General features: G+C 43.5%; 4 protein-coding genes across 4 annotated transcripts; 2 read left to right on the top strand and 2 right to left on the bottom strand.

The window, feature by feature from the left end:
• Positions 1–132: 132 nt before the first annotated feature.
• Positions 133–1621, bottom strand: ndufaf8 (NADH:ubiquinone oxidoreductase complex assembly factor 8). The gene is made up of 3 exons (XM_061095174.1): positions 1351–1621; positions 541–651; positions 133–453 (listed from the first exon to the last, which is right to left on the bottom strand). The coding sequence occupies exons 1-3, from the start codon at positions 1429–1431 to the stop codon at positions 433–435; spliced, it is 213 nt and encodes a 70-aa protein (XP_060951157.1). The 5' UTR covers positions 1432–1621; the 3' UTR covers positions 133–432.
• Positions 1622–1836: 215 nt separating this feature from the next.
• On the top strand, positions 1837–8881 carry tepsin (TEPSIN adaptor related protein complex 4 accessory protein). Its single transcript, XM_061095183.1, has 13 exons — positions 1837–1898; positions 2302–2374; positions 3339–3430; positions 3532–3625; positions 3716–3783; positions 3874–3955; positions 4729–4794; positions 4991–5179; positions 5341–5527; positions 5735–5848; positions 5979–6057; positions 6151–6285; positions 6372–8881. Exons 1-13 carry the CDS (start codon positions 1860–1862, stop codon positions 7044–7046), a joined length of 1893 nt encoding a protein of 630 aa, XP_060951166.1. The 5' UTR covers positions 1837–1859; the 3' UTR covers positions 7047–8881.
• A 63-nt stretch (positions 8882–8944) lies between these two features.
• On the bottom strand, positions 8945–11747 carry si:dkey-21c1.1 (uncharacterized protein LOC100150256 homolog). Its single transcript, XM_061095182.1, has 3 exons — positions 11050–11747; positions 10527–10632; positions 8945–10244 (listed from the first exon to the last, which is right to left on the bottom strand). The coding sequence occupies exons 1-3, from the start codon at positions 11064–11066 to the stop codon at positions 9987–9989; spliced, it is 381 nt and encodes a 126-aa protein (XP_060951165.1). The 5' UTR covers positions 11067–11747; the 3' UTR covers positions 8945–9986.
• LOC133028263 (archaemetzincin-2) lies at positions 11195–14359 on the top strand. The gene is given in 6 exon segments (XM_061095460.1): positions 11195–11335; positions 13263–13425; positions 13428–13498; positions 13667–13843; positions 14211–14244; positions 14247–14359. Coding segments are annotated over 6 exon segments (699 nt in total).
• The last annotated feature ends 24 nt before the right edge of the window (positions 14360–14383 follow it).

Below are 14383 nucleotides of genomic sequence, written 5' to 3'. Positions count from 1 at the left end.
TCTCAAGTCTGAATATTATATTTCATAAAATGTTGACCAGCTGTCACTTGGACTCAAAGATGAACTGATTAGATTCCAGTGGTCAATGTTATAGACTGAAACTGCACAGGTTGGCAGAGGAATACAACCAGATGACAATAATTGTAGTTTATTCACATCTCTACAGTACACATTTAAATCAATCTTACTTATTCTAGGCAAAGATGCACTGCTGAAAAATACATAACTGACAGGTGGCAATAACATAGAGTGTCCATATTTACAATGTCCTTTGTCAAGCTGTGTTATGGTCAGTTGCTTGTCAGCATCAGGAAGCAGCCATGTTCTGTTCCTTTCAAACTCACAAGCCACTCAACACTTGGAAATTCACATCTTCTGACAGCACTGAACTGTTGATTTCTGTGGCTCCAACATAAGGAGGACGGTTTCCATTTATTTGATTCTTTTCTTGGCCTGTAATACAAAAAGGAATTATGATATTTAAACGAAAAATCACATCTGGGAAAGACCACTGAGAAGATGACTGTCTTTGCCACTTACTGCGTTTGTAAAGCAGGTCTTCAGTGCTTCAAATTCCTTAGCACACATGTCCTTCTTCAGCTCCTGTCTGCCTGTCGTGGTAGCTGCCACACACTTCCCATACACTGTTGCCTGAGTTACACAGACAGTGAGATTAGACAGAGAAAAACTATTCGGATTAGGCGGCAGATTTGTCGTTCTTTTCATTATTTTCAACATTGTGAGATATTAAATTAATTTAAAGGAGAATAATTCATGGATCTTCATATGGCAACTGGGTGAAATTTGGTGCAGTTTTATTAAATTCAACAAAACATTGTTATACTCATACTGAATGCTATACCTGCTTATATATAATAATCTATATATGCATATATAAATAAACGTATATTTAAATATTTCATTATTTATGATGCATAAATACAGAATACATCATCATGCAAGCATCCTTGCTCCAGTATTTTATTCAAGTACGTTTCTCTACAAATAATATTTCTGTCTCTAAATATCTGTAATAAGTGTACATTATTTACATATTCTGTCTTTAAATTGTTTTATTTTATTCCTTTACGAATGTTATTTCTGTCTGTAGTGATAGATGAACATTATGTAACTATTCTCTGTATCTTTAATTTATTGTATTGCCATTTCGTCTCCATTATACCCTCACGTTGTCCACCTCTGTCTGACCATCTGTTATCTCATCCTATCATTCCGGACATGTTCTACAGCCTCAGCAGCTCGCTGGGCTGAATGTTCCCGTAGAGAAGTAGATCTCGCTGCGGAGGGATCCCATGTGTCTGCTCTCTAATGCAGGTTGTCGGATCTCACCTCGGCTGAACACTGAGCGAACAGTTCAGGGAAAGCTCGGAGCTTCTCTCTGCTGCGACTCCACACGTTTGACCCGGACATGGCCGCAGTTCACCGACTCCACTGACGTCCTTTACGTCCTCAAAGTAAAATGCAGGGTTCGACAGAAAGAAGACGATGATTCCGACCCCGACGCTCCGTCGCTGTTTCTCAAATGTAACGGCAAACCTGACAAAGACATCTCAAAGAACAGAGTCATACTTTAAACCATGGGCAGCGCCATGTTGTTGACCCTGTCATCAAGGAAACGTCCCCGTCAATGCGATTCGCTCGTCTCCCTGTCACTCAAAATGTCCCCTCCAGCTTCCCTTACGCTGATTCGCCTTTGCCCAACGGTTGACAAGAGCCAATGCGCTTTTAAGATTTTTTCTCGTTCTTCCGCGATTGGCTAGCTGTCACCTTGACACCCCGCCTCTCCTCGCTCCGCCCTCACAGGAAGATGAGGAACCCGGAGCTCGGACTGCGAAATCATGGCTACGTTCATGGAGCGGTTAGCTTTCCTCCAGAAAGTGAGTACCGAGACCCGCCCGAGCAGCTAGGGGAGAGGAGCCGACCGACAGCTGCCTGCGGCGGGTCGAGCTCCACGGAGCGTCCGCCCGCCTGTTCGAGCCTGTTAACTTGTGCTACCTTTAGCTCGCTATTAGCCTGCTAAGCTAACAACATGAATACAAACATCCAGTCATATCTTGTCATGTTTCTGTTGACACGCCGGAGTGTTCCGATAAAGTTTCGATTGAAAACCACACCTATCCATGTCAGAATTAGTTTAACAGTTGAATACACTAACTCGTGAATGGTTCTGTGAGACATGGGAGTAACATGAGAATCAACATTCCACTACACACATGGAATTGTGTGATACAGACACTCGTCCACCATTTGTTCATGATCTCTTCCACCTCTCTTCTTTAGGTGCCCACCCTCATGAAGGCTACAGCAGATGATGAAAACCCCTGTCCTGGCTACTTGTTCCAGGAGATTGGAAGTATCCTGTAGCAGTTTCTGTTGTATTTGTATATATTCTATATACATATATTAGTATAAAGTATGTGTAGCCTCTGATGGCGGTTTAAATATGATATGTTGCTCACGTGACACATGCTTATGAATTGATTCGGCTGATAGATACTGACTGGCTCTTAATACCATACATTATATTAGAAAATTACCAGAAGATTTAAGTCAGAGAAATTTAAATGGTAGTACTGTGAGCTTTTTGGTTCAAGATTTGACTACTTTTCCTCACCTCAATGACACGTCTCCCCTTTTGATGTAATGGGCTGTGGAGCTGTCGAATACAGGTCAAGGTCAACAGCAAGAAAGTTCGCTGCTTGAATCCAGTTTCGGTCGGGGTCTTTCTGTTCGGAGTTTGAAAGTTCTTGTGGGTTTCCTCCAGCTTCCTCCCACAGTGCAAAGACTGTGGATACTCTAAATTGATCGTAGATGTAAATGTGTGTGTGGATGGTTGTTTGTCTCTCTCTGTTGGCCCTGTGCTTCTCACCCTATGTTGGGATGAGCTCTAGTTCTCCTTGTGATCCTCAAATGATAATAGATATAGATAATGAATGGATGGATGGATGAATAGTGAAAATGAAGAGGTGGCACGGCGGTGTAGTGGTTCACACCGTTGGCTGACAGCATGAAGGTTCTTGTTTTCAACCTTTTCTGTGTGAGATTTAGTTTGCATGTTCTCCCTGTTTCTATGAGGGTTTTCTCCAGCTTCCTCCCAGAGTCCAAAGACTTGAGATTGAGGTTAGGTTTATTGGAGACTCTTAATTGAACATAGGTGAACAAATGGCAATGATCATTGATCAGTGTACCCCGCCTCTCACCCGACATTAAAGGGTTTGGATAATTGGTGAATAGATATTCCATTAATGGATAATAATCCATTACCCAGATCAGTCATATTGATTACTCCATTGTGATATCCTTAACCACCCAATTAGAAATCTCCCATGAATCTTCAGGTTGTGGTCAGTGTTTGTTGGAGTACCTTTTGGAGAGGCTGCAAGCTGGGTCCTGTCACGTCAAATTAAAGGTGAGACCTGTGTGTTTCTACATTTCTGCCTGCACAGTGAAACTTCAAAATTGATAAATGCTTCAGTAACTCAAAATTCAATTCTTTTTTTTGTTTTTTAGGTGCTGAAGATCTTTGTCCATCTCTGCAGCCATGGTTCAAACCATTTCCTCACAGAACTTAGAAGGAACTCCACCTTCATCCAGCAAGCGTCAGGTTATTGTTGCTTTTATCTCTCAGTATTCTCTGTTTGCTCTGTAACCTGAATATTCACTGTTTGCTACTGGACATTTTTTGCTCTTCAAGTTTATAGTGGCCCACCCGATCCCATTCATGGCACAGCATTGTACCAGAAAGTGAGGAGTACAGCACAGGTGAGACACGAGTTGTATTTCACCATCACAATCATCACATAGCTGTGAAAGTTACACACTCGCTCAGCTTTTTGTCTTGTCTGTGTGTAGGAAGTGGCCAGGTCGCTTTTCACAGATGCAATGTTAAACAAGAGCAGCATCTCTCCCCCTAACCTCGGCTCCACAACGATGGGTGAGTAACAAAAATCAGAAAAGTCTATTGTTTTGCTGACCGGATTTCTGACTGTCTCGCCCCACTCACCAAACTAAAATACAACTAATGGATGGATTACTCATGATCCTCAAATTCCTGAACCAAAATAGCTGCTGGTGTAAGAAATACAAGAGTTTGGCCTAATATTGGAGATGAAATCTGGTTTTAAAGTCTTTTTAACGGATTAGGTTCGACATCATGCAGTTCGGCATTACTCTTGAACTCAGTCACACACATGTCACAGGAGATCTTACCTGATATCTTAAGTAACATAGAGCAAGAACAGACGTTCAGGCAATGAAAGCCCCATTCTCCTTATTCCAAGTCAGTGAACCATTCAACACATTTTAAACCTGCTGTTTTTGAGGTAAAAAGGTTGCATGGTAGGTTGCTTTAAAAACATTTAGGTTAAGTTTATTTAAAAATCTAATAACTCACAAGTGTTTTTACTTAATCTGGATACATAGAGATCTAGTGGAAATCATGTGATGTTCAGATACAGTCCAGAGAAGAGAGCTGGTTCGGCTGTGCATGTTTACCAGTGCATCTATTACCGTCAGTAAGAGACTGTAGATTTGATGATGGGCAAGTTTAAAAACCCTCAATTGGACCTCAGTTAACATGTCATGAACAAATTTTAGAAATGCATGAGTGCCAATATATAGAAACATCTATCACACAGAATCTCGGTCATTGAATTGTGTGAGCTGAAAGCAAAGGAACAATCGATGTGTTGTGTCTTTTTTGTTCAGGTATGGGCTCTGACCACAGGTCAGGAATGCAGGGCTTTGGTTACAGTCCAGGGAAGCAGGGGACAGGTGTGTAATCTGCCCAACACACAAACACACACACACACACACACACACACACACACACACACACACACACACACACACACCACACACACACACACACACACACACACACACACACACACAAACACACAAACACACAAACACACAAACAAACAAATAAATAAATCAAGCTTATGTCTGTACCTGTGCCTCCCAACAGGCAGTGACTCACTATTGGATAAGATCCAGAAAGCTGCAGAGGTAGTTGCCAGTGCTGTCCTTCCACCGACTGAACACCAGGGCATCCGTCTCCAAGAAAACCATTATAGGGCCGTCGTGGCGCCGTCTGCACCCATAGAGGTTGCGGTGCCTGCATGTGCCTATAACCTGCCTGCTCGCAAACCGAAAGGTCAGTCATTAACGGTGTGATAGAAAACACAGACTACAGGCTTCAAATTATGACCTTGTGTAACAGTATATGAGTCACTGGCGAGCTCAAGCTACGGCATTGAGACTCCACTTTAAATCCATAAATGTTCTCCCCTTGACTATCTGGTCCCTCCACCGCAGCAGTGACCGAGCGGCTCCCGGGCAAAGTAGGAGGCGGCTGGGAAGAGACCGACAGCGGCAACAGCTCCTCTCACAACTCCTCTCAGGACATCGCAGCCAACAGCAGGGCCTCAGTGGGCAGCAAGTCAGCGGGGACCGGGAGCCAATCGGGGGCCAGCAGAGAGAGCAGTGGGGACCTATCAGAACGGTTAGTGGCATGGTCAGCCTGTAGAGCTGTGTGAGGAGAGAGATTTCTCTGAACACCGGTTTTACTGTAGTTCTACAAGTACTCAGACTTTAACACCTAACATAACATATCTTTGTTTGTGCAGTGTTACTCTAAGATGATGCACAGATTCTCCACTTCTCCGCGGTTATTTTAATTTCTCTTTTTTGAACACTGTCTGATTTCCAGGGTTGATGCTTTGCAGTTGGGGGACTGTGGCCAGGAGATGGCTCTCATCAGCAGACTGACCGAAGGATCCAGAGTGTTCCTGTCCAGAGAGGAGAACCAACATCTCATCAAAGAGTTAGTACTTAATCAGCCTGAGAATACAGCTGTTGTGGCTGACTCTCTGTTTATGTAATATGGTAATTACCTTCTATCTTTGTTCTTTAAATAAGTGATCTAATATTTGTCTTTGTATCTAATCTTTCAGATGCTCCATTCTTAACTGTGAGGTTGTGGTGGAGCTGCTCTCAAGCAAACTTCAAGATCCTTCAAACACTGTTAAGATGGTAACAATGAATTGGCTACGCTGATCACCCAGGTTCTCTTTGTGATATTGTGCACTCCTAACATTCACGTCTCATTTTCCTCCAATCCTGCAGAGGGCTCTGTGTGCTATCGCATGCCTCATGACCTCTGACCTCCTCTCTCTGGAGCAAATGTTTGGAGCCACACAAAGGAGACTTCGCCAGCTGAGTGAGGGGCCCCCTGGGCCTGCGGCAAACAAAGCCACCAAGGTAAGGGAACCAGACATAGAAAACGACACCTGGTGATGACATGACAGAACTAGATCAGCAGATTCATTCTCTTCTCGTCCGAACAGATTTTGCGACAGTTTGAAGCTCTGACAGGTGGATCTTTGAACGCTCCCAAGCTGGATACAGCAAACGGCAGCCACCAGGCTACAAGTAATCAGCCTCACACATCTTCATACTCAGACCCTTTACTACCGTCTTGCTTTGCTGACAGCACCAACCTCAACCATCTTCAGCCTGACATCGCACCTGTAGATGTCACTCAGCTACCAGATCCCCCATCTTCCCCGTCTGGTCTGGCTTTGGCACTGAAACACTCAGCAGACCTAATGAATGACGGCGATGAGCCGAAACTTTCTTCCATTCAGCCAGAGCCCATCAGGACTGCTGACGTTGCACTGGCTGTTGATGATCCAGAGCTTACCAGAGACAGAGGTTCCTCTCCTCTCTGTGAGCCGCAGAGCGAGCGGCTCTGTCTGAGCAGAGTGTCTCTGTTCAGTGGAATGGAGATGGTGACCAGGGGGAGGCCGCTGTGTGAGAGGGGAAGAGAAACGTCCACGACTGACACGGACAGAAAGGAGGATGGCTTAAAGCAGAATGCAGCTGTGTATAGGTCTGACGATGCAGAACATTCAACTCCCCCTGTCACCAGTACAAACAGTGAGAGTTCTCCTTCACTTTGCAACTCGGCTGCATCCGATAGCAGCCAGCCAGTATCTGCCTTCTCATTTCTCAAATGTTGACCTACAACTGCTGCTGGAACTGTTCTACCTAAACCAATGATGTCATCACACATATATATATATATATATCATTTTAGGAAATCTATTTAATTAAAACGAGCTCAGATCTGCAAGGTTATACTGTAGAGGCATCAGATTCATATTATGTCCAAGTTGTCTATTCATATATGTGGGGTGCCTCTGTGGAAGCTGTACTTAAGAGGACCAGCGTGTGGGATTTATGCAGAGTTCACATTACATGATTTTCACGTTTTGGGGCTCTGGTGTAGACAGAATTGATATCAGGGCCAAGACTCTGTCATCTGTTCGCCGTACACTGTTTACAGTTGAACTAGTTTCTACACAAATGTTTCTCCACCCAAAACACAAACAGTGACACTTCTAGTAGCTGCTTTAGGTCCAGATAACATTTTGGCTCATCTGTATTCACGGCTATCTGCAGATGAATCCAGATAAACTCAAAAGCTGATTGCTGATGCATTTTGGTTCATGTTGTCTGGGTGTATTGCTCTCCACATTAACTGTTTACCTGCAGGCAACCAAAGGCTCCTCAAACGTGATTGGCCAATCTTAAAATGCATCTAAAATATTCACATGCAGAATCTTTTCGTCGTGTGTGAACTCTTCAAAGAAGATTTGAGAGTGTCGCTTTACTTGTTGTCTCCTCCGACAAGATTTCTAGCAGGCCAAATATCTAGATAAGTCAGCAACAAATACATTTAAAATTTGCCATTCAGAGCACAAGACGGGGTGAAGATTGTGTAGTGTCTGACCCTGTCGCCAGTCAATCAAGTGGTATGATCTTGGAGAGCCTTTTAGCAGTGAGGTTGCACATTGTGATCAACTCAACCCCTCCCCCCTCAATTTCCAAAAATGTAGGAGAACCTGCATTGGCCTTCAGTTTGCATAGAATACAAAACGTCCTCCTCAGAGCCAGTGTTTGGTTTGTCCCATCTGGCCTACTGGAGAAACATTGTAATTCAATATGAAAGGAAGACCTGCCTCTCATTTCCATGTGACTGGCTCATTATAAGTGAACAAAAACACGAGTTACTACCTGAAAAAAGGTTAGGAATATTATATTTCATTTATACAATTTGTGCTAACGGATTTGCTTTGAATCCTCGTCACTGCTCCTTTAAGCAGCAGATTGGGTGAGAGACAGATTGAGGACTCTGAGCTGTAGTCGTTGAGGGATGAAGTTGAATTTCTCAAAAAAATTTCATGAGTATGGTTGTCTTAAATTACAGGTTCTAACAGATGGCTGCTTTATCTCAGGATTTATTTTAGGTAACAACTCTTACACCTCCACAGCAGCCCCTAAACCTCTGAGGGACAATCCCTTGATTTGTAATTTGCACTACAGTTGCTTTTTTTTTTAATGATCTCATGAAACTAGAAAGCAGTCGTCTTCCATATTTCGTTGGTACTAAGCTATCAGTATTGTGTTAAGTTTACAAGTCATTGTACCCTGTATTGATTGAAACCTACCCATGAGAATAGAGTGCATGTCTTTAATGAAAAAACTGAGTGTGGAGAACTAATGTGGACATTTTTGCTGACATCTGTGTGCAATAACCAATGTGCGAAGCATAAGAACAATATCTTCAACTTAACAGTCACTTCTAAGTATAATGTAAACTGCATCCACTATGGTTATTTCAGTGACACATTATAATGTGGCATTTAGTACAAACGACATACCATAATGGAAACCTACTGGTACAAAGTGAAAGCTACTGTACCGTTACTGCTACAGTCACTTTGTTTCAGTGAAGCACGCTGTTGCACAGGTTGAAGAATAAAACATGCTGTTTTTTGTTACAGCAACAACTACATAAGTGAGACTCACTATGCTGCCAATTCACAAATCGGAATGGTCTCAAACATCACTTCCAATAACGCTTTATTTCAATGTCAAATGATTTGGAACATTACACAAAATATGAATCATCACACCTTATTTATTTGCAACACAGTGTACTGTCATATTAAACTGCCCATAAACAAGTATGGCTGACAGTTTTATGACACGCTCATACACATGTTAGATGCTAAAGAAGTAAAACCTGGTTCTGAATTCCTTTAGACAACCTTTTTTCTCAGGGGCTTGATTTGTTAAATGCACTGAGCTGAGTGAACTAGAGGAGCAGCGGGCTGCTGCGTCAACTCTCAGCTCTGGAATTAGCCAGGCTTCAATCTGAGGTTGGTGTGCCTCATGAAGAACCACTGCTCCATTAACTTGAACCCACTGACCTGCCACACCTTAGCTTTTAGATAGGGAAAATAACTGCAAAATACAGTTTGCTCTAACTTTATTACTTTGGTTAGAGAAAACAGAAAAGGCCTAAACTCTTTTAAACTAGATGTTTTTTAATAATGCTCCTTGGGAGTGAATCAGTTGGCCTCCATCAACTTATTTGGTGAAGGGGATCACAACTCCCAATTCACAGATACAAACGTGTGAGTGCCTTCCCCCGTCAAGAGTAAACAAAATGAGGAGTTATTGAGTAAAGTGCTGAGCTTTATTTAGTTTTGCAAGCACTTTGGATCATCATCACACTTCTCTTGTGATTAGCACCAATGAAAATGTCCACACATCGATGCACGCATGTAAAGAGAATGATAACTCTTTATAAAGTGCACAGGGTGCGTGCACACACATGCACTCACACAAACACACTTACACATCAATACTGCACAGAAAACCACAGTGGCTGGGCCATGGAAAGGCGGATGTGCTTATGGTTTCAACAAATGGTACATGGCGAGGTGGGGATGAGCCTTTGTGCCCAAATTCTGTAAACCTCCCCACACGACATCCCCTTCCCCCTGACCCGAGTGTGTCGCTTGAGGCTTTCAAAGAGGAGCCACCGTGCCGGCAGCGTCTGCACCGATGGGTGAGGGACAAAAGGTCAGGAGAAGGGCCAGAGGTCACAGTCATGTCGAGCCCGGGCGCTCTCTGGTCTGTAGACTGCTGAAGTGCGCCTCCCTCAGGACACTGTTGATGTGGTCGTAAGAGACACTGCTGCCGTTGCCGTGGAGACCGTGCTGCATGGCGCTGGCAGAGTCTTCAGGCTTTGGGCTGAGGGAGTGCTGGGCGATGCAGTTGTTCTGGCTGTGTATGCACGGCCTGGTAGTGACCACTATGGCTCTCTCTGGACTACTGATCCCGTTACTGCTGTCACTGCTGGAAGACTGCAAACACAGAATAGAGAGGGGCCCCGAGGAGCAGCTTCATGAGTGGATGGAGAATCCTTAAATAAAACATTCAGTGCTTCTCCCGACACTAGTGCATTGCATATGGATTGCAGAGGCACGTATTTAAATGTAGCTCGCTTTATCCACAAATGTCAGACTCTATGCATGAAGAAAGAGAATATGTAACCTTTGCAGACAGATTCATCCTCTCCCAAAGGACAACTTTCATGAAAAGCTTGACTGTGTAATGCTCTGATGATGAAAGGACTTCAGTCTCACCTCTGAGTCCAAATCTGAAACGATTAGGCTGGGTCCTCCTCCTGACCTCTTGGCCTGTGAACTGAGCTGCTGGTCCTCCTCACGGTCGCAGCTACGGTGTCGTTTCCTGTGCAGAAGCAGAAATGGAGGCGGAGTGTTGTTAAATGCTGAGGTGTATGTAAAAGTGGAGGCGATAGTGTGACAGAAATGATGCAGGGAGGGGGAGGGAGATCGGAGGGAGGGAGGCAGACCGTCGAGAGACGAGAGAACATGAAGAGGAACCAAAAATAGCAACACACACACTAGCAGTTACACGAATAGACATGTGGCACTCCCATTATGAGAACAAAAATCATTAACATAACTTCACTGGGATTGAGCAGGAGTTTAATCCAACATATAGCTGCGGCATTGTTAGGCGGAACAGTCTCGATTAGTGTGCTATAGAAAGGAATGATCTGGACACCATGCTGCAGTACAGCTGAGGTGTTTGCTTGTAATCCTGTGTGGAATGAAGGGGCTGCATTACGGTGGAAATGGTTACCTGTTGTCAGTCAGCATTTCTCCAGTCTTGTCGGGTGTGTTTTTGTTTAGGGGGGTGGGCAACCAGAGAGGTCGATACTTCTTGTGGGCCGGGTTCAGTGCCTTTAATATGTCACAGCGCCACAACCACTGCGTAGAAAATCAATATGGCAAGCTTCCTCTCATCTCACCAGAATATCCAGGACGTGAGAGAGTTAACCTCCAGCCGGCTACAACACGAACCTCCGCTGAGGGTTACTTCAGCCCTGTCACTGCCCCGAGTCCAGCCCAACCTGCCGGCCAACCGAGTATCCAACGCCCCGGCGATACCAGCGCCTGCCTCTGGAAGCCTGAGAGCTAACCAGCTAACCAGCTAGCTGCTAGGTACTCTCGTTTACGCAGTGAAATCTCGAGAAGCTCCAGGCAGACAGCAAAGAGAGCCGGCTAGGCTAAGCTAGGCTAGCCCACTAGCTGCTACTGCTGCTAGTGAACGGCGGTGCCGAAGCTAACTACTTAAGCTAACTGCACCGGAAAGTTCTTCCGCCTTCGTACTCCGTCCTCTCGCCGGTAGCTGATGTCAGGACCTGACGACAGTCTCACGTCAGACAGTAAAACAGCGGAAGTTAACAAACTATGACAGAATAAAGTGGTCAGATGGAAGTCATTGATAGTCGGTGCGGTTCAGCTGAGCCATCGCAGCGGGTTCGTCTTCTTCGCTGCTCTTCGTCACTGTCGCCTGAAGTTCCGCCCCTCTGTTTACGTGACGTCACAGAGGAAACGACTTCCGGTGTCAACAACATGGCGAAGTTCTTTAATCTATAGCTTTAATCTCCTCCGGGACATTCTGTCATTTCCACCTTCTCTCCACATTAACGAGGCAATCAATGTATCGACAATAACATTTTAATAGAAAGGCAAGGATGTCGTTTGCAATGTCGACCGGAAGTTTTTACTGAATCGATGTGAGAAATGTAACAAGTTACTTCCGGCAGTTTTTAACTTGAAGGGAAATGCACGTGTCTGTCCAGGCCTATGGTCCAGGCAGGTGCATTGTTTTCTGTTTACATATATTTACACACTCTGGTCATCTGGGTCAAAAGTTCTCTTTGAACTTATTGAGCCAAGTGTTTTTACAGTACTTTGAACTATCCTGAAATGATCTATTTTCTACAGTGAAAATCCTGAAATGATCTATTCCACAGTGAAAATGTTGGACTTTACATTGAAAAATCTCTGAATATATACAGTAAATATGTTTGATATTCAGTATGAAGGTAGTCAGAGAGGTCGCTTTCTCATTATGGTTTTCTGTTGAAATTAAGGTGATCTTCTACAATTTATGGGCAACAGGAAGCCGAAAGATGCTTTTTGGATTGTCGGATTCACAATGATTGACCTGTATCCCCAAAACTCCTGGAACTTTGTCTCTCAGTATGGGTGAGAATTTCCCACAAGGCCTTAAATAAAAAGTATAACTGGTCCCTGCATGATGTTGTGGGGAAAGACTCAGAAGTACAAATGGTAACCAGTTCGGCTATTTTGTTGATTTATTTAGTTTAGCTCTCCTTAAATTGAGCGATGCAGCCATGGCGCCTCACAACCTGAAACTTTCCCTTTGAAGGGGAGTTGTTTCTTATTCTGGATCTCCATTTCCTTTGTTACATTTTCATGTTCAAGTGGCACTGCACTCCATTGTACATTTTCATTTGATGCGATAATACTGCTTTGTTTGTCTGGCACCAGATGGGTTAAAAGCAGAGGTTAAATTTCCCCTTGCATGAGTGTGCTTGTGCATGTCTGTGCATGTGTGTGGGATAATAAAATGTATCTTAATCTTAATCATAATTAATTAATAATAGCGTAGGCAAATGTTAACAGCGTTTATACATTTATATCTGTACACTAAAGACAGCATAAAGAAATCAACAAATAACACCTTTAAGAGACATTTTCCACTTACATTCTGACCAAATATGGATGAATATTACCTCACATGCATAGACTACAATGCCCTCTGATTATTAATATTACAGGTCTGCCACACAACACTTGATGTAAATCCTCTTCCACTGCATCACAACATATTGTAAATCTGCATTTTGAATACCCTGACACATCCAGGACATGCACAATGTTAATTTAGAAACAATAAGTAATAATTTGACAGATGTAGAATATGTTGTCTTATATTCATGATAATTGGTCGTTGAGGTAATGTGGTTGTGCTACCACTAGATGGTGCTAAAGAAAAATCCATACGATCCAGGAGAGATTTTATTGCCTCATCCTTTTTTTAAACTGTGCACAGGAATGGGTGTTTTCAGCTTCGCCAGGTATGACGACAACTTCTACAGCAGAAATTATGCAGGTCGATTGAAATAACCTCTGCAGCCAAAGCAGGGGAATACTCTGTGTTTGACAGATATATCACTCCCCCCATCTCCAGCACTCTGCTGCTTCGGTCCTGCAAGGTTTCCACACACTTTTAATACTATACACAGGAGTGGTCCTGCCAAAGGTCACCTACGTTAATCAGTAGATTTAACACACTCAATATTGCTGACGCGTCACTTCTGTACATGTTTTTTTTTACTGTGGAGTTACCAGAAAAAACCCTAGCGTGAAACATTCCTGTGCAGACAAGGACACACATGATCGGCCACATGTTTGGAATAAGGCATTGACAGAGGTTGAGCTGCGTCATGCAGGGCTCGAACCATCTCGAGGAGTCGGATCGCAGTCCTCTGGATTTCTGTCCCATCTGCCTTCGCAAGCTGCAGGTTTATGTCTGCTTCAAAATAGATGAAAGATACAAAGTAATAAAAAAAAAAAAAATAGAAAAAACATTGTGAAATAACCATTATAAGATAAAACCAGGTTCCTTAGTTTTCTATTTTTGAAGTGCATCTTAACATCCAGTAGTTTTCATCAGGTCTCTTCAGGAAAACCGTATAATAGTGTGTCCTGGTTATGACAGCACGAGTTCTACAGGTCCCAGGCTTCAGTTGACACTCTACTGTGGTGAAGACTCACATTTACAGAAGGTGCAGTCATGATACAAAAACAGTACAAGTGGATCTGGTGGCTCACTAACTTGTTGCTGTTTCAAAGACTTTGGACATGTTACCATGGTAATGAACTTAATTTATTGATTTACTGAATAAATGCGTATGTGTTTATTAGGCCTAAATGCACTGGATGGAGGAGGATCAGAGATCAATGATGAGTCCTCTGTCTCTCGGTCTGCACTCTCCTGTCTCAAACCCACTGAAGCCTTTCATGCGTCTACACTTTGGCTCCACTGAGGCCTGGACATACAGGAAAAAAACTGAATTTACGGTGTTTTCCAGTGGATC

This window comes from Limanda limanda, chromosome 21, assembly GCF_963576545.1.
Source record: "Limanda limanda chromosome 21, fLimLim1.1, whole genome shotgun sequence".
NCBI lineage: Eukaryota > Metazoa > Chordata > Actinopteri > Pleuronectiformes > Pleuronectidae > Limanda > Limanda limanda.
This window is presented reverse-complemented; position numbering and strand designations above follow the sequence as displayed.